At 36.3% G+C, this 22129-nt stretch overlaps 1 protein-coding gene across 4 annotated transcripts in view; it reads left to right on the top strand.

Moving 5' to 3' along the window:
• The window catches only part of PAPOLG (poly(A) polymerase gamma), a 34302-nt gene extending 13768 nt beyond the window's left edge, over positions 1-20534 (top strand). Inside the window, exons 7-24 of one of the 4 annotated variants that reach the window (XM_080683340.1) lie at positions 886-997; positions 3060-3149; positions 3525-3554; positions 6475-6613; positions 7449-7521; positions 8338-8458; positions 8856-8940; positions 9329-9382; positions 11635-11754; positions 13040-13149; positions 15232-15353; positions 15578-15750; positions 16133-16221; positions 16300-16517; positions 17109-17174; positions 17352-17408; positions 19127-19246; positions 19391-20534. In XM_080683340.1, coding sequence (XP_080539466.1) covers positions 886-997; positions 3060-3149; positions 3525-3554; positions 6475-6613; positions 7449-7521; positions 8338-8458; positions 8856-8940; positions 9329-9382; positions 11635-11754; positions 13040-13149; positions 15232-15353; positions 15578-15750; positions 16133-16221; positions 16300-16517; positions 17109-17174; positions 17352-17408; positions 19127-19225 — 1758 coding nt within the window. In that variant the 3' untranslated portion in view covers positions 19226-19246; positions 19391-20534. Of the gene's footprint in view, positions 1-885; positions 998-3059; positions 3150-3524; positions 3555-6474; positions 6614-7448; positions 7522-8337; positions 8459-8855; positions 8941-9328; positions 9383-11634; positions 11755-13039; positions 13150-15231; positions 15354-15577; positions 15751-16132; positions 16222-16299; positions 16518-17108; positions 17175-17351; positions 17409-19126 lie in introns of all 4 variants that reach the window. The other 3 variants (XM_080683339.1, XM_080683342.1, XM_080683341.1) reach the window with 3 other exon arrangements.
• The last annotated feature ends 1595 nt before the right edge of the window (positions 20535-22129 follow it).

Genomic DNA, 22129 nt, shown 5'->3' with positions numbered 1-22129 from the left:
TATACTTTAGTATATGTCTTTTCAATCAAATATGCTAGTTATTCAGTAGTCCTCTTTCAACTTAGAAACTCCTGCCCTTCAGTTCTTGAAAATTGTATTGACTTCCATTGGATTTCCTGCCTTTGTTTCCTCTCTCCTTTCTGGAGCTCCTAATATTTGTATGCTGGACCTCTAGGATTGCCGCCCCCCATTTTTTTCTCCAAAATTTTTCCTTCCACTTATTGGCCACATCTTCATATTTTTGTTCTGCTTTTTGTGGTTTTCTCTTCCAAACTTTCTATTGTTTTCCATTTCTGCTGTCACATATTTAATTTCTAAGAATTTTTTTATTTTCTTAAATATTCCTCTTTGTTATGTATGTATTTATAGCTCTTGTCCTTATTTCTTGGTTATAAATATTTTTGATCTTTGCTATTTGAGATCTGCTGAGTCTATTACCACTTACTCATCTACTTTCCAGCTTTCATAATTTTTGTTGTTGTCTCATGTTTTCCTTTGTCCTAGTGCATTATGCATTTAAAAACAAAACAAAATTTTGCTGGTATTTTAGAGGGATTTCAAGAGGGAATGAATGTAAATGTGTGTTGGATCTACCATCTTTATCTAGAAATTCACTTATAAGGTCTTAAGTTGGTGTTGTTGTTTTTTTTTAATGCTTGGCATATATGTTAAAATTAAAATGCTTTCCCTTAATTTGAAGATTCAATTGCCCTCACAAAAGTTTTCGGTCATTTTCGTATCTGAGATTGCCTACATAGGCCTTTTGAAGTTTTAAAGAACTTCCAAAACTAATAATTACAACATTTTACGTTTTTGAGGTGGGGGGAGAATGGACTAGAAGGAGAAAAAGTAATATTTTTCTCTTTTTTTTGCATCTTTCCAAAGATTGACCTAGTTTTTGCAAGACTGGCAATACAAACCATATCAGATAATTTAGATCTAAGAGACGACTCTCGACTGAGAAGCCTTGATATAAGGTGTATTCGCAGCTTAAATGGTAAGCTTCTAAAAAGAAATCTCAGCCATCTGCCTGAAAACAATTTGACATATAGAGATCTTTGTGCAGAACTAGTAATGGACTTTTAAATCATTTTAAAAATGATGATGTAATTTTCTCTATACACATTTCTCTGACCACATTTAAACATCTTTAAAAGAAATTTGTTTGAATGTTGTTGATGTTTGTAATAGTGGTTCTCAAACATATTGGTCTCAGGACCCATTTACACTCTAAAAATTTATTGAGGACCCCAAAGATCTTCTGTTTATGTGGGTTATATCTAATACTGACCATCTAATATGGTCAATATTTACCATATAAGAAATAAAAACCGAGAAAATTTTAAAGTGTGTGTTAGTTCATTTTAAAATAACAGTAAACATTTTTGTGTGAACAATGGCTTTGTTTTGCATTTTTGCAAATCTTTTTAATATTTGACTTAGTAGAAGATAGCTAGATTTTCATATCTGCTTTTATAGTCAATCTCTTACAATATTTTGTTTTGATTGAAGCATAGGAAGAGATATATAATTGGAATAGGGAGGATAATTGTAGATATTCTTCGATACTACACTAAAACTTGACCAGTGACAGTTTTTTGTTTTTTCTTTTCCACAGTTTTATTGAGGTCTAATTACATACCAAAAAATTCATTCTTTTTAGGTATACAATTTAGTATTTTTAGTATATTCAGAGTTGTGCACCACAATTGAATTTTGGAACATTTTCATCATCCTCAAAAGATCCCTCATACCTATTTGCAATCATTCCCTTTTCCAAATCCGCAGTCCCAGGCAACCCCTAATATACTTTCTATTTCTATAGATTTGCCTTTCCTGGACATTTCTTATAAATGGGATCATTAGTTTTATGTGTCTGGCTTCTTTCACTTACAATGTTTGTGAAGTACATCTATGTTTGTAGTATATATCAGTAGTTTTCTCCTTTTATTGCTGAGTAAAAGTGATCTTTTTCAAAAGATTAGTTAGAATATCTAATCTAAAATCATATCAGTTAACTTTTTGAACTGTTACATTAAAAATGCATTGGTCTGTCTTGTTCTTTAATTGGATTTTTACCCAAGCTTGATTTTGTACGATGATGCCTTGATCATTTGGAAAATTCTGGTTCACAAAGTTATTTGGCTCTTCTAAATGTTAACTCACATTTTGTTATAAAATCAAAATTACATTTATTAATATCTCTAATACCATCAGACAAGTCTAAGTATTAGAAAGCTGTCAAGCTTACAGTAACAGATACGAGTTATCCAAAATTCTAATTTTTACTTGGAAGCTCAAATGTTATTGGCAACAAATTTTGTCATTTGTTTTCCTTGATATAAGGCTCACTTTGTTTTGTTTTTAGAAAGTATCTGCTAAATACTCAAGCATGAATAGCCATAGTTGTCTGTCAATCATTATTTCAAGTAAAGTTGGAATTCCTTAAAAAAAAAAACAAAAAAAACATGGGTAGCTCAGCTTGCCTCGAACATGTTCAAATATCCGCACAGATTCCTTAGCTCTCTTCTAACTGCAAATGTGTGGCAGTAAACATGTGTGCTTAGTACAGTGTTGCTACAGCTTTAATTTATTGCTAAGGTACCAGCAGTTTTACCCACCACTTCTTTCAGTGCACATGTTAACACAGTGAAACAGGCAAAGAAAGCCTTAGTGCAATTATAAAATAGGTTTGATCTAACAGATTCCCAGGGGTCCATAGACCATACTTTGAGAACTACTGGTTCATAGTATCTTTTGTTTAACTGAATCATTGTGTTTTGCTGTCCTTCCAGAGTGCAACAGTAAATCACAGTGTTTGTGAATAAGATTTACATTAAAGCAGTAACACTCTTATAACTTGGGATATTTGATTAATAGTCAAGTCAAATGTGGAAGAATGCTATAAAGATAGTCAGACCTATCTCTTACTTTAGTATTGAATTGCTTTACCCATGTGCTTTTGAATTCTTTAAATGAATTTAATTCTTTAAATGAAAGTCTTTGAATTAACTGGGTTTTTGTTGCATAATGAAATATGAATGCTTTATCTTTTTCAGGATGTAGAGTTACTGATGAAATTTTGCATTTAGTGCCAAATAAAGAAACTTTTAGACTCACCCTGAGAGCAGTCAAATTATGGGCAAAACGTAAGTATCCCGACTCTTTTATTGTATGTTTGCATTATAAAATTATAATTTTCTTTTTTATTGTTGACAGTATTACAAATATCTCCCATTTTCTCCTTTTTGCTTCCTTCTACCCAACCCCTGCCCCACTCTAGGCCTTCCCCATACTGTTGTCTATGCCCATGGGTTAAGCATATATGCATATATGTTCTTCGGTTAATCTCTTCCTGTCCCCTCACCCCCCAACCCATACTGAGATCTGTTATTCTGTTCTGTGCATCCATACCTATGGACCTATTTTGTTTGTCAGTTTATTTTGTTCATTAGATTCCACATATAAGTGAGATCATGTGATATTTGTCTTTCTCTTACTGGCTTATTTCGCTTACATAATAGTCTCCAAGTCCATCTATGCTGTCTCAAAGGGTAAGAGATCCTTCTTTTTTACAGCCACATATTCCATTGTGTAAATGTACCACACTTTTTTATCCACTCATCTACTGATGGGTACTTGGGCTGTTTCCAGATCTTAGCTATTATAAATAATGCTGATATGAACATAGGAGTGCATATATTTTTTCTGATTGGTGTTTCCTGATTCTTAGGATATATTTTCAGAAGTGGGATCGCTGGGTCAAATGGCAGTTCCATTTTTAATTTTTTGAAGAACCTCCGTACTGTTTTCCACAGTGACTGCACCAGTCTGCATTCCCACCAGCAGTGTACTAGAGTTCCCTTTTTTCTATATCCTTGCCAGCACTTAGTGTTTGTTGATTTATTGATGTAGGCATTCTGGCAAAATTATCATTTTTCAGTTGCTAATAATAGAAGCATACATGAAAACTCTTGAGCCTATTGATACCGATTGAGGTCCAATAAGTTTTGGGGAAGCTATTTCTTTTTCAGGTGCAATAGTTATGGTGCTATAATGTGTAACTCTACTTCTTTCTGCCATGAGTGAAAACTGTAAAGCCCCTGACTTTCCATCTTGGGTTTCAGCCAGGCAGTCAGAATAAGTTAGGACTTGAAGAATGAACTCCTTACTGATCTTTGAGCTCTCTTTGGGCAGGACTGTCTTACTTATCTTTATCTCCCCATTACTAACAAAGTTTATAGTAAGTGTTCAGTAAATTTATTAAATGAAAAGCCTACAGTGACAGTTTTAACTTGTTTTTTTTTTTTTAATATATTTTATTGATATTTTTACAGAGAGGAAGGGAGAGGGATAGAAAGCTAGAAACATCGATGAGAGAGAAACATCGATCAGCTGCCTCCTGCACACCCCCCACTGGGGATGTGCCCGCAGCCAAGGTACATGCCCTTGACCGGAATCGAACCTGGGACCTTTCAGTCCGCAGGCCGACGCTCTATCCACTGAGCCAAACCGGTTTCGGCAGTTTTAACTTGTTTTTGTTTTTACACTATAGCACCCTTTTAATAAAACCTGGAACTGCACTAGTTTAAATGTATAGGATATGGTTAGTAAAAGGCCCAGTTCTGAGCTGGCACAGCACATTTGTACTATCTGTAACTACATTTAACTGCTACACTTCTGGCACCAGGTTTTACATAGTCTGAAACAGTGCTCTCCAATAAAAACTTTCTGATGATGGAAATGTTTCCTATTGTGCTGTCCAATACAGTAACCATGTAGCTACCAAGTCCTTGAAACGTGCAAGTGAGGAACTAAATTTTAAATTGTATTTAATTTAAAATTAAATAGCATCTAAGAGAAGTAAAAAGGTATGTCCACAAAAAAACTGATACACAGGAGTTCTTAGCAGCTTTATTCATAATAGTAAAAAAGTGGAAACAACCACATTATATAAACTGAACAGGTAAACAAAAAGTGCTATACCCATAATGTGGAGTATTATTTGGCAATAAAAAAGGAATGAAGTATTTATTGATATATATTACAACATATATGAACATTGAAACCATTATGTTGAATGAAAGAAGCTAGTCATAAAAGACCACATATTGTACAATTCCACTTATATGAAATGTCCAGAACAGCAAATCTATAGAGACAAAGTAGATTATAGGTTGCCTAAGTTATGGAGGATTGGGGGCACAGGAAATGTGATGTTAAAGGTTTCTTTTGAGGGTGATGAAATGTTCCAGAATTGATTATAGTGATGATTGCACAACTCAGTGAAGAATATATTAAAAGCCATTGAATTTTATACTTTAAATGGATGAATCCTAACTTATGTTAATGATGTCTCAATAAAAGCTGTTACATCCCCCTTCAAAAAAAAAATAGCCAAATATAACTAGTAGCTACCATAATATTAGTGCACATCTAAAAAGACCTTAAGCAAGTAGAATTTGTCTTTTGGCTCAGTTACCTTGTATAGTCAGGATAAAGTAATTTACACTGATAGGATATCAGAAGTGATTTGTCTTCCCTTACAGATTAAATGCCATGTTTTAATTCTTAGCTGCATATCTTTCACATTTAATATATCTGAAATTGATATATAAAAAATTTGTATTTTTTCTCTTGCTTGCTTAATGGGATATAAAATCATGCTATATTATATAATTGAAAGGATCTTAAGTTTGCTGAAATATGGTAATGCTTTTTTATAGATTGCTATAAGAAATAGTCATACGAGAATTGAGTGATATCAGTGATGTGCTGTGCTTTATGGAAAATTCTAAAGTTATGCAAATTATGCAGAATAATTATGCAAAATACTTAAGTTAGTCCCCAGCTTTACACTTGATTTTAAAATGCCCATGAATATGATTACTAATGAAATGTTTATTCTTCCCTACTTATAGAACTCTCCAGATATCTTGCCTTTTTTCATTTCTTTCTCAACCGTAAATATTGAAATGTGGGAGATTCCAATGTCCTATCAGTGGAGTCTAGTTGGGCAGTCAGAACTGAGACAGGGAATAAGGGTGTCTGTATTGGAGGGCAAAGTAGGGGGCTATGGTGAGCAGGTTATGGCTTACCAATAAGAATAGGCCTAGCATGAAGGTCTTCTTATTGATTTTAATGTGTTTTTTTTAAAAATACATTTTTTATTGATATCAGGGAGGGGGGGAGAGAGAAACATCAATGATGAGAGAGAATCATTGATCAGCTGCCCCTACTGGGGATCCTGCCTGCCTCTCAGGCATGTGTCCTGACCTGGAATCAAACTCTGATCTCCTGGTCCATGGGTTGATGCTCAACCACTAAGCCACACCAGCTGGGAGATTTTAATGTTTCTATAGAGGGAAAGAGTTCTAAGCAACAGTCTTATGAAGGAAGTAATCCTGTTCTTTACAGTTGAATGACATGGATAATAGGTCCTAACAATAATTAACAAATATATTAATTTTATAGGACGTGGTATTTATTCCAACATGCTGGGATTCCTTGGTGGTGTCTCTTGGGCAATGTTAGTTGCAAGAACTTGCCAATTATATCCAAATGCAGCAGCTTCTACTTTAGTTCATAAGTTCTTTTTAGTGTTTTCCAAGTGGTAAGTATTCATATGCATACTTTCACTTATTTACTAACCTCTGCCTATTTGGAAATTTGTTTGGAAATTTAAGAGCTATGTCTAGATTTTTTTTATTGTCTTAATATTCCCTTTTTATTTATTTATTTTGGTTAATCCTCACCCGAGGATATTTTTCCATTGATTTAGATAGAGTGGAAGGGAGGAGAGAGAGAGAAACATCAGGGCTGGGGACTGAACCTGCAACCCAGGTATGGGCCCTTGACCGGGAATGGAACCCGAGACCCCTTGGGTGTATGGGCCAATGCTCTAACCATTTAGAAACACTGGCCAGGGCTTACATTCTTTTTCTCTTTTTTTTTTTTTTTTTGTTAAAAGTTTAAAAACATCAAATTTGAGGCAGTGTTGGGACACCAGATGTCACTTTCTGGGGGTCTGTAAATGTGCATCTTTAGCTTGAAAGAGTGGTCACAATACTAGCCCATTACTAACTATGTTGAGGTCGTTTAAGATCTCCTCATGTAAAATAGATATTATAATCATAGCTGCGGCATGAGTTTGTTAGGAGTATTTTCAGTAAATACTAACTGTTGCTGTTGTCAGAGTTAATCCTTGAAAGTAAATGAGAAGGAAAGGAAACATTCAGATTTAAATTAGATACAGCTAATGGGCAAAACAGTATTTGCCCTTTCAGAGAACACTGCTTGAAAATGAGCAGCTTTTTTCCATTTTTTTTAAATGCCAAATACCCAAAACATTTGCTGTATGAAAGTTGGAACAAAGTCAAATGATTTTAATATTTTATATGGTTGCCGAGGTGAGGTCCTGTGTGAGCTAATCTGTCTTACCATGTTAGGGAATGGCCAAATCCTGTGCTGCTGAAGCAACCAGAAGAAAGCAATTTGAATTTGCCTGTTTGGGATCCTCGGGTAAGTGCCTTATTATAGAATTTCATTAAGTCTTTTATGAAAAGGACAATTCTCTAAATTATAATCTAAAGATAATTCTTCTTGTGCCTGCTCATCTTCTTTCTAATGTAACTATAGTCCCTTCCCTTCCTCTGCTGTATTTTTTGGTGCAGATGATGTGTTTTTCCAATGATAATCCAAATGTTATGTCATTAAAAATCACCCATATAAGACTATGGGAATGGGTGTATCAACCAAAATGTCATAATCTATTTTTAAAACTGTCTTACAAATAATTTCTAATACAGTACTGAAGCATATATGTAAAAGATTTGCTTTGCAGTACAATTTAAAAAGCAAATTAAAAAAAATAAAAAATAGAAAATAAATAAAAAGCAGATTCATGGTTCCAAAATAGCGTCTCACTCACCTTGCATTTTAATTTGCTTTTAGAGTAATTGCTCATTTCTCTGAGTAACATAGGGGAAGACACCCATTAAATAGGTGCAGAAAGAGGATTGAGAACCATTGGACCAGACAATGCTTTTTGCAGCTATGATACTGTATTTCCCTGGTTCTAAGAGACTATTGTTTATAAGGTGCACCATCAATTTAACAGCTTTTCAGGGGAAAAATAAACTTCTGCAGAGTTTCCATTGACTGTCAGTCACATCTGACTTCAGAAATAAATGTAGTTGGGGAGGGGAAATGTGCTTTTTAGAATTGAGGAAATGTAGTATTAAATTTATATTTCATATTCTTCAGACTTTTGGGGAAATGAAGTGAGGACAACTGAAATAGGAGAATAGATCAATTATTCTGCTTCTAATTTCACAGGTAAATCCATCAGATAGGTATCATCTCATGCCCATAATCACCCCTGCCTACCCACAACAGAATTCTACGTATAATGTGTCCACATCAACTCGAACAGTAATGGTAGAAGAATTTAAACAAGGTAAACTTATTGGCCCTATTGCCCTTTAGATATTCCCACAAGGTTTTGGTTGACAACAATTTTATTCTATTTTGCAATTACTTGTGCCTGTTATTTATTAAAATTCTTTCAAATGTGTATTTTTTCAATAATTGGTTTTCCAAAATATATTATAATATTAAGGCCAGAAATGGAATCAGACCAATCTGGTTGAAGTTGACTTTTGTGTTCTGAGAAAGAACATAATAAAGTTACTTTTTTTTATTATTATTATTCAAGAATTTGGTGGGATTAGAGGTTTAGGGGTAGGGTAATACAATAGTGCAGAAGCTGATAATATGATAGTCATTGTTTAAAATCTCTCTCTCTCTCTCTCTCTCTCTCTCTCTCTCTCTCTCTCTCTCTCTCTCAAACTTAGGTCTTGCAGTCACAGGTGAAATTCTTCAAGGGAAATCAGATTGGTCCAAACTACTTGAGCCACCAAATTTTTTTCAAAAGTATAGGTATTTGAAATTTTCCATTTTGTGTGTATGTGTATAAAGTATGTGTTAAACTTATTACAAAGTTAATAAATGATATGTCACACTTGTCACATATATTTCAAATGAGAGAGAATAGGTTACCAGAACTCCTAAGTGATAAGTTTCTATATTGTAGTAGTACAGTATATAACCCAGTGTCAGTGGTTTTTTTGTTTGTAGTGAATTGTTTTTTTCATTGCAGTATCTGGAATTAATTTTGTAAAAATTAAAGTATGTTTTGGTTTTCATAAACTGTGTGCCTGCATTAGCTCTTTTGTTCTTTGGGAGAAAGAAAAAGTAAGATGGAAAAGCAGACACTAACTATGTTTATGGTTTTTTATTCCCAATTGTTGCTGAAAATTCTTCATAGACATTATATAGTATTGACTGCCAGTGCATCAACAGAAGAAAACCATCTGGAGTGGTAAGACATATTTCAAGTTCTCTACCTACTGTTTAAATGGTAAAGCACCATATAAATATGTTACCACCATAAACACTTTGTCTATTTTCAAAATTATTAAATCTTATTAATGATTGTTATACATGACCCTGGAGCATCACCCACTGATTTATATATTGTCTATGGCTGCTTTCCTGCTACAAGGCAGAGTTGAACATTTGCAACAGAAACAATGGAGCACAAAGGCTACAACTTTTATATGGCCTTTTATAGAGAAAGTTGGCCAATCTCTCATTTAGATTACCTTGAGGAATAATTCAGTATTTTGTATACCTACTGTTGGAGCACACACAGTTATAATGTGTAAGCTTTTTCTAGTGTTTAAAAAAATGTAAAAGTATTCTTGTAGCTAGTCTTTCTAATTCTTAAAATCATTAAATTAATATGATAGCTGACAGCAGTCACATTTCTTAAGTAAGATAGAAAGTTGCAGAAATCTGATGAAACTTTGGATATTTTAGGAGTATCTGATCTGATTTTAGTGAATTTTTAAATGCAATATCTAGTATCAATTCTGTGAAAATCTTAGCCTTGTTAAAAAATATTTATTGGTGAAAGAGTATTATATGTGTATTTCATAAATTAAGGGCCAATTACTAGCTTTTTGGGTCACATTATTTAAACATATCTTACCCTTTTTGAAGAAATACATCTTTATTGATGAAAAAGTATTACAGGCGTCCCCTCCCTTAATTCCTCCCTTTTCTCTCCTCCACCCAGATCCTGCCTCACCCCAGGTCTTCACCACCCTATTGTCTGTGTCCATGGGCTATGCATATCTTATGTAATAAAAGGCTAATATGCAAATCGACCAAACAGGGGAACGACTGGTCGCTATGACGCACACTGACCACCAGGGGGCAGACACTCAACATAGGAGCTACCCCCTGGTGTCAGTGTGCTCGCTGCTCAGCCAGAAGCCGAGCTCATGGCTGGTGAGCGCAGCGGCGTTGTGGGAGCCTCTGCAGCAGCGCTAAGGACCCCTTGGGGGATGTCCACGATTGCCAGGTGGACATCCCCCGAGGGGTCCCAGGCTGAGGGACGCCCCCCCAACCCCCCAGTGCATGAATATTGTGCACCAGGCCTCTAGTATGCATATAAGTTCTTTGGTTAATCTTTTCCCATTCCTCCCTGCCCCCTTCCCTCTGAGATTAGCCTTAGAATCTATATATATAAAAAGCCAGCAACCGGAACGCTGGAATGACCAGTCACTATGACGCCCACTGTGGCCAGTGAACTGGCCCAATCAGGGGGTGGGGCCAGCCAGCCAACCTCCCCCAGCCCCTCCCCCAGCCAGCCCTGCCCCCTATGGGCCCCTCCACCCTGATCGGCCCGCAGCCCCTCCCCATCTGGCCCCACCCCTGATTGCCCCCCCACCCTAATAGGGGGTGGGGCCAGCAGGCCAACCTCCTGCAGCTCCTCCCCCCGGCTGCCCTGCCCCTAATTGCACCCCACCCCAAATGGGGCGGGGATGGCTGGCCATCCTCCTGCAGCCCCTCCCCCTGGCCAACCCTGCCCCCGATGGGCCCCCACCACCCTGATCAGCCCGCAGCCCCTCTCCCCGGCCGGTTCTGCCCCTGATCACCCCCCCTACCCCAGGTCAGCCCCCCCACCCTGATCAGGGTCAGGGCCCATCGGCCAACCACCAATGGCCCCTCCCCCAGGCTGCTGGCACCTGATCGGCACCCCCCACCCCATTCAGCGGCGGGGACAGCCGGCCCACAGCCCCTCCCCACAGCCAGCCAGGCCCTGATCGGGCCCCAATTGGGGCAGGCTGGCCAGCCAACCTCCCACCATCTCCTCCTCCCAACAGGCCCAGCCCCAATCTGCCCTTATTGGGGCCGGGCTGGCCGACCCCACCCATGCATGAATTCGTGCACTGGGCCTCTAGTTTAGACAAAAAATTTGAAAGTGAAAAAAGATTTAGAAACAAATTAAACATGCTCAAATCAAGACTATTTTATGGTCTTTACAGGTAGGTATTTTAGATCAGGAATGCATTAAATAAATGAGTTCTTCTTTTTAAAAAGGGGAAAAAAGAAATTGACTGAGTAACTTGTCATTTTTACTTGAATAGTATTTTAAAGAGTCACTAATATATTGGACTGAATTTCTTAAATGAATATGTAAAGCATCATAGCTGATTGTGCTGTTTTGTTTACTTGGATGTAGTTTCCAAATTTAATATGGAAAAATCTTGTCTTGTATTTTAGGGTTGGATTAGTAGAATCTAAAATCCGTGTGCTTGTTGGAAACTTGGAACGGAATGAATTTATTACTCTTGCCCATGTAAATCCCCAGTCATTCCCAGGAAATAAGGAACATTATAAAGAGTGAGTTAATTTTTAATATTGTATTTCTTAAATAATGTTATTTGACATATGCATTGTTTAAAATCAGTTGTGAAACTTGTTTAACAGGCATTGCTGGCGGGGGGGGGGGGGGGGGGCGTGATACATTATGTATTTGAGTAGTCATGCATTAAAGTACATGCTATGTTGGTAGCCCATAGACCCCAGCAAAAACTCCATCACTATATTTGGGGCTTCTTTAAATATATATTCAGTAAGTCATTTTCAAAGCCATTTAATCCTTCTTTTAACAAAATAGTGTAATTTACCAATATTGTTGGTGTCAGTTTTAAGAATTTGGCCAAACCATTGAAATTTGTATTTATCCTGCCAAAACCGGTTTGGCTCAGTGGATAGAGCGTCGGCCTGTAGACTGAAAGGTCCCAGGTTCAATTCCGGTCAAGGGCATGTAACTTGGTTGCGGGCACATCCCCAGTAGGGGGTGTGCAAGAGGCAGCTGATCGATGTTTCTCTCTCATCGATGTTTCTAACTTTCTATCCCTCTTCCTTCCTCTCTGTAAAAAATCAATAAAATATATTTAAAAAAAAAAAAAAAAGAAAAAGAAATTTGTATTTATCCTAATCCTAATATATAAAAAGCCAGGTGCCATCACGACCGAAACGACCTGCTGGACAACCAAACAGCAGGCTAGGGAGCTGAGGGAGCAGGAGCTGTGGGTCCCCGGCCGCCCGTGGCTTGGCGGTGGGAGGAGAGAGCTGTGGGCCCAAACAACCAAAGGACCGATCCGGTTCTCACAGCATGGCAGGGCAGGGTCGTGGAGGCTGAGGAGCCTTGTGGGGCGGGGGGCTGTGAGCATGGAGCTTCCCGGGGTGGCTGAGGCGGAAGAGTGTCATGGGGCAGTGGAGGCGAGGAGGAGGAGTGGGGCAGGGACTGTGAGCGTGGAGCTTCGTGGGATGGCTGAGGTGGAGGAGCATTGCAGTCGCGGCGGCGGTGAGGCCGAGGAGCCTCATGGGGCAGGGGCTGTTAGCATGGAGCTTCGTGGGACGGCTGAGGTGGAGGAGTGTCACGGGGCATGGGTGGCTGAGGCCAAGGAGCCTTGCGGGGCGAGGGCCACGGAGGTGGAGGAGCAACGCTGGGCGGCGGACATGGCCCTGGTTGCAGCTAGGCCTAGGGACCCTAACTGTGCACGATTTAATCGTGTGCTGGGCCTCTAGTACTTCCATGAAAACCCAAGTTTTTCAATTACCAAATAGCATCTATAAAAGTGTAAAGAATTAATGGAAATTTTAAAAAATTTTTTTACAGCAATAATTACGTATCAATGTGGTTCCTTGGAATAATTTTTCGGAGAGTAGAGAATGCAGAAAGTGTTAACATAGACTTGACATATGATATACAGTCATTTACTGATACAGGTAAGACTTTATCATCATAGAGCTATGGTTCTCAACCTTGGCTCTAATGCAGTATTATCTGCCTAGGATCTGGCTGGCTGAATTTTTAAAGTTGTACAGTTGGTTAAGTGAATATGATACATCCATTTTATGAAAATCTATGCTATTAAAGGGAAGTCATATTGAAACAATTTCCATGACATATTCAGTAGGAGGGGAAATTGCAGAACAGTGTGTATAGTGCACTACTATTTATATAAGTAAAGAATATAAGCATGCTTGCTTAGAAATAGAATATTTCTGGAAGGATATATACTTTTAAAAAAGAAAACTGACAGAACTGGTTGCTTCTAGGTGTGTTCAGGGACAGGGATGAGGAGATTTTATTGAATAACCTTGAACCCTTGTGAGTTTTGTACCATGTGAATGTATTATCTGTTTTAAAACAGAAAGAAGATTAAAGAGACTCTACAGGTGATTCTTAGTGTGCACAGCCAGGCTTGTAATCATAGTCATAAAAATGACTTGATTTTTACTTTTTTTTTACATGAAATATATATCAGTCAGTACAGGCTTGCTAAACATTTCACAATTACTCAAGAGTGTCTTTCACATTTAGCTCCCTAATAACACCTCTCTGGAATATCTTAATATATCTGTTATAAATTTGGAGTTGTCTTAATCTGGAATACTGTACATTCATACTATCAATATTCTTGATTTGACTCCTCTGAGATTTCCAAATTCTTTTGAACTAGCCCTCATGGTTATCATGAAAGTGCACATTCCTTATATCACCTTAGTACTACTGAATCACACTCTGGGAATGGAGCCAGAGAATCTGCAAGTTGAAAAGCACTTCTGGTGATTCTTTTATCAGCCATCTGGGATGAAAACAGATATAAATTTTTCCATTCTAATTTGAGCTCAATTTCAAAAATGAAGAGGTTGGGAAACTTTATTATAAATTTATAAAATGTTCTCTAGGTAGAGATACTGAAACCCTAAGAGATTTACCATATTTCACAGTAGTTACCATGCAATAGAAGCCTTCCATCCCTGTCTTCAGAAAGTTTATAATGTAACTAGAGGCCCAGTGCATGAAATTTGTGCACTGGTAGGGTCCCTAAGCAGCTGGCAGCGGCCGGCCAGGTATTCTCTCCCTTCCCCCAGCTGTCCCCGCCCCCCTGGTCAAACTCCCGGAAGAACTCCTGGTGGAGGGGACAATTTTCATACTATGCTTTTATTATATAGGATAGGGTAATCACAGTTAACATACATTACATAATTTATGCAGTAGTTAATAAAACTGGTTTTCTTATAAGGTATGAAAAGCCCAAGGGTGGAATCTAGGGTTGTGTATATTCTGATCCCAGCAAAGGTGCAGGGCTGTCCAACCTCATTTCCCCACCTATATAATAAGGATGTACTTCTAGATCAGTGGTTCTAGAATAAGGATGTACTTCTAGGTCACAGGCGACCCTGCTAGCAGTTCTCAATGTGTGGGTCGCAACCCAGAGGTTGAGAACCGCTGCTGTAGAGCCTAAGACCACCGGAAAACAGATATTTACATTACGATTCATTAACAGTAGCAAAATTACAGTTAAGAAGTAGCAATGAAAATAATTTTATGGTTGGGGGTCACCACAACATGAGGAACTGTATTAAAGGGTCGCGGCATTAGAAAGGTTGAGAACCACTGTGTTTCTGACATTCCATGATTGGTGTAGTAAAAGAAGATTCCTGGAGGGGGAGAGCTTGGATTGCATGTTGGATATTTGGTATAAGGATTAGCTTAGACTTTGCAGTAATTTTGAGAAGAGATTTCCTTTTGGGAAAATAGCAGAAAACAAGATTTGAATAAAACCTTTTTTTATATATTGTTAATGAGATTTGATTTGGAGAAAGTCTTAGAAGTTGGACATGAGAAAATCAGTTAGTATTTGATTAGGACTATGACCTGGTGAAAATGTTTTAGAAATATTTGTTCTTTAAAAGGGGTTATTTGTGTTTGTGTAGTGATGAGTAGTATACATTTCAGAAAAAGAAAACAGTTCCTGGTTCAGAAAGAAGTTTTCATTTAACCTATTGACATTGTTACAGTGTACAGACAGGCAAACAATATAAACATGCTAAAGGAGGGAATGAAAATTGAAGCAACTCATGTTAAAAAAAAACAACTTCATCACTATCTTCCAGCAGAGATCCTTCAAAAGAAGAAAAAGGTGAGTTTGTAATCTTGACTCTCCAATATGGTTCCAGGGACTAAATTTGCATTCTCACAGCTCCGAAACCTTTGAAAAGAAAGAGGGGCAATACAGACAATTCAATCTAAGACCAAAATCTCACCTTCATTAATCACAAAAGATATTTTGTTTTATATGTATTTCAGAATTGAAAAGTTGTCTCATTTGCTTTTTGAAATCCTAAAAACTTTCCCCCTTTTCAGCAAAGTCTTTCTGATGTCAATCGTTCAAGTGGACCTCAATCCAAAAGATCATCTCTGGATAGCAATTGTTTGGATAGCTCTAGAGACACTGATAATGGAACACCTTTTAATTCCCCAGTGTCTACAAACAAACCTTCCAAGCCTGATATTTCTCCTTCAGGAGAAACAGAAAGGTCTGTATTTCAAAATTGTCCTTTCAGTCTTCAGTTTATTTGAGGATAATGTAAACTTTTCTAAATACCTTTTTAAAATTGTTAAATTATTTCATTTTTACCAGTTAGTTTAGAAATACTGGAGAATTTTTGATAATCTTATAGGACATGCTGTTGGTTTATAAATATTTGGGACTAGGTTAGTACACGGAAATGCACATTTTTTGGTTGAAATTTTTTCCTCTTAATTCTCATTGGGTCATCTGCCTTTTCCTCCCCTTTTCTCTCCTCAATGAAATATTAAAGTAGGAGTACTTGAAAGAAGTAATCCTAAAATGTTAAAAGTGTTTTAAATAAGTAAAATTTTAGTCATTTAGTGATGTTAATTTAACACTGTTTATAGGAATAACACTGAACCTACTGCTGTAATTGTGGAAAAGCCATTGAATGTTCCGCCAGCTCAAGGACTATCTATTCCAGTCATTGGTGCAAGTAGGTGTCTACACTTTTGCTAGTAATGATTCTGCTACATATATATTTAATTACTACAGTCTTTTTTTTCCTTTTCAGAAGTTGACTCGGTAGTAAAAGCTGTTCCACCCCCAGCTGTGTGCACCATTCCTACTGTAGTAGGACGAAATGTTATTCCTAGGATCACAACACCCCACAACCCTATCCAGGGACAACCACATCTAAATGGAATGGCAAATATAACTAAAAATATGCCCAAAAGGTCCCATTCCCCATCTATAGATATGTCTTCAAAGAGATTAAAAGATATAGAAAAGGTAAAGTTGCAATTTTAGTGGTGACTCAGTAGTTGATTTTTTAAAAATTAACTTTAATAACTTAAAAGAAATTTATAATTCTCCATAGCTATCTTAGTGTTCTATTATGATTTGACTATTCAAAAAGAATATTTACCCTCACCCTAAAGCAGTGGTCAGCAAACTGTTGCCGCTCTGTTGACTAATGAGTTTGCCGACCACTACCCTAAAGGAACAATTCTAATTGTTCATCCTAAATTCAAATTATTAATGTATCTCAAAATTTGAATGATTAATATAAGTTTCTTCTTGACTTCCACAGAAGTCATTATTGATAACTAAACAGTCATATTTATTGTGTGTTATAATGTTGATCTCCTCTGCCTCCAGTAGAGAGTGCTAAAACTATTTTGTTATAAACTGAATTGTTTTAACCAAAAGATCACTCAAACTAGAAATTAAGGGTAGTTGGTTGAATTCAGGCTAATATAAATTCTTATATGTTTGTAAGTAGTTTTGATGATAGCCTAATCACTAGTTTCTTAGTTTATATAGGTTTTTGTATATTTTTTGTAGGTAATAATAGCAGTCATTTTAATGTTTATATTTTAGTTTATTCGACTTGAATCAAAGTTTAAGGAATCGCGTGCTGCTGAAAACAGAAAAAGGAAATCAATGGTAAATATAATGGTGTGCTTCAAAATACTTTTAATGAGGCATGTATCAGGAAAAGTACTATATTTGAAAGTGGGTCAGATCTATCTGTAGAGTTTTGTTATATTTTATTTCATGTAGAAATAAGCATTTGTATACAGGAGAGAAAGTTTACACTTATATATAATTCTTTTTGTTTAGGATGCCATTGGGGGAGAATGTATGCCTATTCCAACTATTGATACTTCACGCAAAAAGGTAAAACAGTCTTATTGATAGGTGTAATATAAATAGGTTAAAATGCATAGTTAATGTATAGGTACAAAAAGCTTATTAAGTAAGAGCCTAGCACTGGGTAAAGGGAAAAGGTAATAAGATTTTGTTCCTATCCTTAAAGACCAACAGTATAGTTGGGAGTAGAAATAGCAAACAAGGTATATGATCCTAAATATATGTACCTCAGAAGTCTAGAAAAGACAAAGAAGTTCAAGATTTCATGATTTATTCATATTATGTTCAACCTTTGTTTTTTACTTACCTTTAAAGAAGTAGTTTAGTGCCCAGCATAGTAGTTTCTTACCAACACTTGATAATATATCTTTTGTCATGTGCCATTGCTTACTGTCAAAATTTAGGTTTGATAGTTAGGAACCATATTTATTAATATTTTGAAGGAATCAAATGTACCTGTGTACATACTAAGTTCTTAAAACATGAGCTAAAGACTCCTAAACCTCAATTTAAAAATTTATTTTTCAAAGAATTACCATTTGAAACTAATAATGTAGTATTAGTAAGCATGGTAAACTGATAAGCAGGTCCTCAAAAGTCAGCCTTGTGTAAATCGGAGATAGTCTTTCTCAAAGAGTTTATAGTGAACAAAGAACAATATGGCTTATTTTCACACGCACAATTCCCCCATTAAAGAATACAGTGCTTCTTATCAGTCAACTGTCACCCTACTAGGTTCTAAAGCAAAATAGAAAGTATCCTCATATTTTATATTAGTTGTAGAACTTGTAAAATTGCTTTTAACATAAGAATGGGTTACAAAAAATGTGGGTGTGATAATGGAAGAAAAAGCTTTGAAATGGATATTAAAGTATGAAAGCATGAAATGACATGTCTCGGTTTTGTATTAAAATATTTCATGTACAAAGGGTAAGACCATAAACCAAACAAATGTGACAAAATGTCTGAGTCTTGGCGGTGGCATCTAAGCCTTCATTGTCCTACTTTCTATTTATATATATGCTTGAAATTGTTCATGTTATTTTGAATGGATGTGGATATCAGATATTTGTTGAGCCAAGGTAACATGAAAGAAAATTTAACTCTTGGAATCATCTTTGACATGAAGCTAACATACTGTTTCCCTTACACAGTGTCTGTATTTTAGATGTCTTCATTTCTCAGTTTCTTAGTCTTGGCCTTCATTATTTAATAATCTGTAGTATTCTCAAAATCCCTGATATACATGTCCCTGAATTTCACCATCACTGAAGTTACCTTGCCTGACTACAAAGTCAATTGTCCTGAAAACTTTTAAGTGTTACAGAAACCAATTGAGGGATGTAACCGTGTATCTAATTTTTACACCTCACACCCCAAGAGTTTCCTATTTAGTGACCAAGCTTTTCTTATTTCTCTGTACCATTGCCTGACTTTGAGGAGGACTATGTTCTATATGTATTTCTCAGTCTAGAAGTAGTGATTGATTTAACAAAGTCCTCTTTCCTATACATCACACTCCTTGCACTTTTATCCTTCCTATCCCTCTGCTTTTCATCTCTTACTGTAAAAAAAAAAAAAAAAAAGTCCCCCAAACAAGAAATGCTGTGAACATTGGGATAAAATATTCAACACAGACTTGAGTGTTTAGGAGATTAAGGATTTGGAAAAAACTCAGTTATGACTGATTTACTGGTTCGGCCTTACATTTGCTTTCCCTTGTTTGTTTCTGTTTCTTTCTATAGAGACTGCCCAGTAAAGAACTACCAGATTCATCATCTCCAGTTCCAGCAAATAACATTCGAGTCATCAAAAATTCTATTCGACTGACTCTTAATCGGTAAAAGCAGTGCCTCCTTATTTAGGTGAATATGCAATCATTAGTGACACAGATGCAGCCACTTTTTTAAAAATAGAAGTGGCTGTCATACATAAAATAAGGTGAAAGTTATAGTCATCAATCTGACAACCTTCAAGTGGTTTTTGAACTCTCATACTTTGATCTGCAGATGCTGTAGCATCCTCTCATTGATTGCTACATACACTGCTCTGAGGATCACGTGCTGTCAAATTGTCATCTATAATATTATGGCTTTGTGTTGGAGGTTTTACTGCCTTAACTTTTGATGCTTAATTCTCTATTATGGGAACCAGTTCTTGGCTCTTTGGACACTGATAAAACAAGTCCTAAACTCCCCTTCCCCTCCTTTTTTTTTTTTTCTTCTTTTTTTGGTCTTATGTTGTAATCATTGTATAAAATTGAAAAAGTTGAAAACAAACAAAAAAAATAGTCTTGTAATTTTCCAAATGTTAACACATTTACTTTAGCATTGAAACCACTTTGTGAAACATGAGGTAAATCAATGTGAGGTATCTTTCCTGCTTTTCTCATTTGTGTAGATGTACTTAATGTGTTCTATTGATTTAAATTATTTTTTTCCAGATTGGCACATGGAATATTTAAAAAAATTTTGTGTGTGTGTGTGTGTGCCTTTCTGTCCAAATGTTCCATAGCTACCAGGGAGGATTAGTCTAGTGATTACATAAATTTTCTATTTTGCCTCCCATGGAGGCCTTCAAAATGCATCTTTATCAAAATAGAACCAGGATACTAAAAATCAGTATATGAATGGTGAAATTGTTACATATCGTATCTCATGCCATTCTTGTTAGCTGGCTGGTATTTTTTACTGAGTAGCAACTCATTCCAGCATTAACAATAAGATACCTTTAAGTATGGCAAACTTGTATTTTTGAGGTGTAAATTTAAATTGGCATGATAATTCCTGACCATCACTACCCACAACTTCACACATTTTCTTCACGGACTAGGCATGCAGAAATAAGCAGTGGATTTTATTGGGACCTAAAGGCATTTTTGAATAACATTGTTACCAACCATTAATTGGCTCAGGACCTTTGTAAATTTTATTTAATTATATGAGTTGTCTTTTTTTACACTGCTTTTTTCAATGCATTTCGTAATATTTTTTAAGTTTCATGAACGCATGCTCAGTTTATTAAAATCCATAACCATGTAATTCTTGTAATATGTTGATTCAGTGTTTTGTAAATGAAGTCGTATGTATTTTCAGAGTATTTTTGTATGTACTGTAAGATACCATCTTTTCAAAGAGAAAACTTTAAAACCTTTATTGTCTCTCTAGTCTAATTTTTAAAACATGGATTATGCTTGAATTTTTCTTAAAGTGAAAATGTATAGATTACACAGCAAGGAATGACTGGTATATATTACCTTATTCAGCTTTCACTTCACATTCAGTAGGTCCAGTAGGAGAAACACAAAATGGTACATTTGAATAATGCAGGGAGAATACTTGGTTGTGTATCTTATAGGACTTATGGGATAGCTTTTAGCCAATGGAGTAATAGTCCATTTTCTCTTGTGAGCCCTTTACCATTGATTGAAATACTTGAATTCTGGTCAAAGAACAGTATCCTTCTCCTCCCACTCCTGTTCCATGACCCTTGTGTCTCTGAAATGAAAAGTCTAGTGTTTCACTTGTACAAAGGAAAACTTCTTAGAAGTAGAGAAGATCAAGAAAAACATAATCGTTCTGTTATTCACTTTTGAGAAGAATGTATATTCTTCAGCTTTGGGGGTGAAATGTTCTACAAATGTCAATTAAGACCATCTGTTCTAGTGTGTCATTTAGGGTCACCGTTTCCTTGTTGATTTTTTTTTTTTTGGTCTGAAAGATCTATCCAGTGAAGTCAGTGGGGGTGTTAAAGTCCCTTACTATGACTGTATTGCTGTCAATATCTCCCTTAAAGTCTTCCAAAAGTTTTAATATATTTAGGTGCTCCTATATTAGGTGCATATATGTTTACCAGGGTTATATCCTCTTGTTGGATTGTATTATGTAGTGACCTTCATTATCTCTTGTTTTGGCCTTCATTTTGAAGTCTTTTTTATCAGATATTAGTATTACTACCCCGGCTTTCTTTCGTTTCCATTTGCATGGAAAAATTTTTTTCCATCCCTTCACTTTCATCCTGTGTGAGTCTTTTGTTCTGATGTGGGTCACTTGTAAACAGCATATATATGGATCTTGTTTTCTTATCCATTCAGCTACCTAAGTCTTCTGATTGGAACATTTAATCCATTTACATTTAAGGTTATTATGGGATAGGTACTTATTTATTGCCCTTTTCTTTATGCATGCGTTTCTCTGTTTCTTATTGTTACAGCAGTCCCTTTATCATTTCTTGCAATGCTAATTTGGTGATGATAAACTCCTTTTGCCTTTGTTTTTGGTCTGGGATGCTCCTTCACCATGTTTTTTAATAATGGCCTTGCTGGATAGAGGAGTCTTGGTTTCAGATCCTTGCTTTTCATTACCTTGAATATTTCATGCCATTCCCTTCTGGTCTATAGTTTCTCTTAAGAAATCAGCTGACAGCCTTATGAGAATTCCTTTGTAGGCAACAAATTGCTTTTCTTTTATTGCCTATAAGATTCTCTTTCATTAGTTTTTAGCATTTTAAATATGTGTCTGGGTGTGGACTCTTCGGGTTCTTCTTGCTTTGGACTCTGTGCTTCTTTAACTTGTGTGACTTTTTCCTTCACCAGGTTTGGGAAGTTTTGTGCCATTATTTCTTCAAATAGGTTCTCTATCCCTTGCTTATTTCTTCTGATACCCCTATGATACAGATATTGCTGTTACGTTTCATGGTATCCCACAGCTCTCTTAAACTGTCCTCTGTTTTTTTGTGTTTTCCTTCTG

The sequence above is a fragment of the Plecotus auritus genome, assembly GCF_963455305.1.
Source record: "Plecotus auritus genome assembly, chromosome: 8".
Classification (NCBI taxonomy): domain Eukaryota; kingdom Metazoa; phylum Chordata; class Mammalia; order Chiroptera; family Vespertilionidae; genus Plecotus; species Plecotus auritus.
The sequence above is the reverse complement of the archived record's forward strand: the minus strand, read 5'-3'. Positions and strand labels throughout refer to the sequence as shown.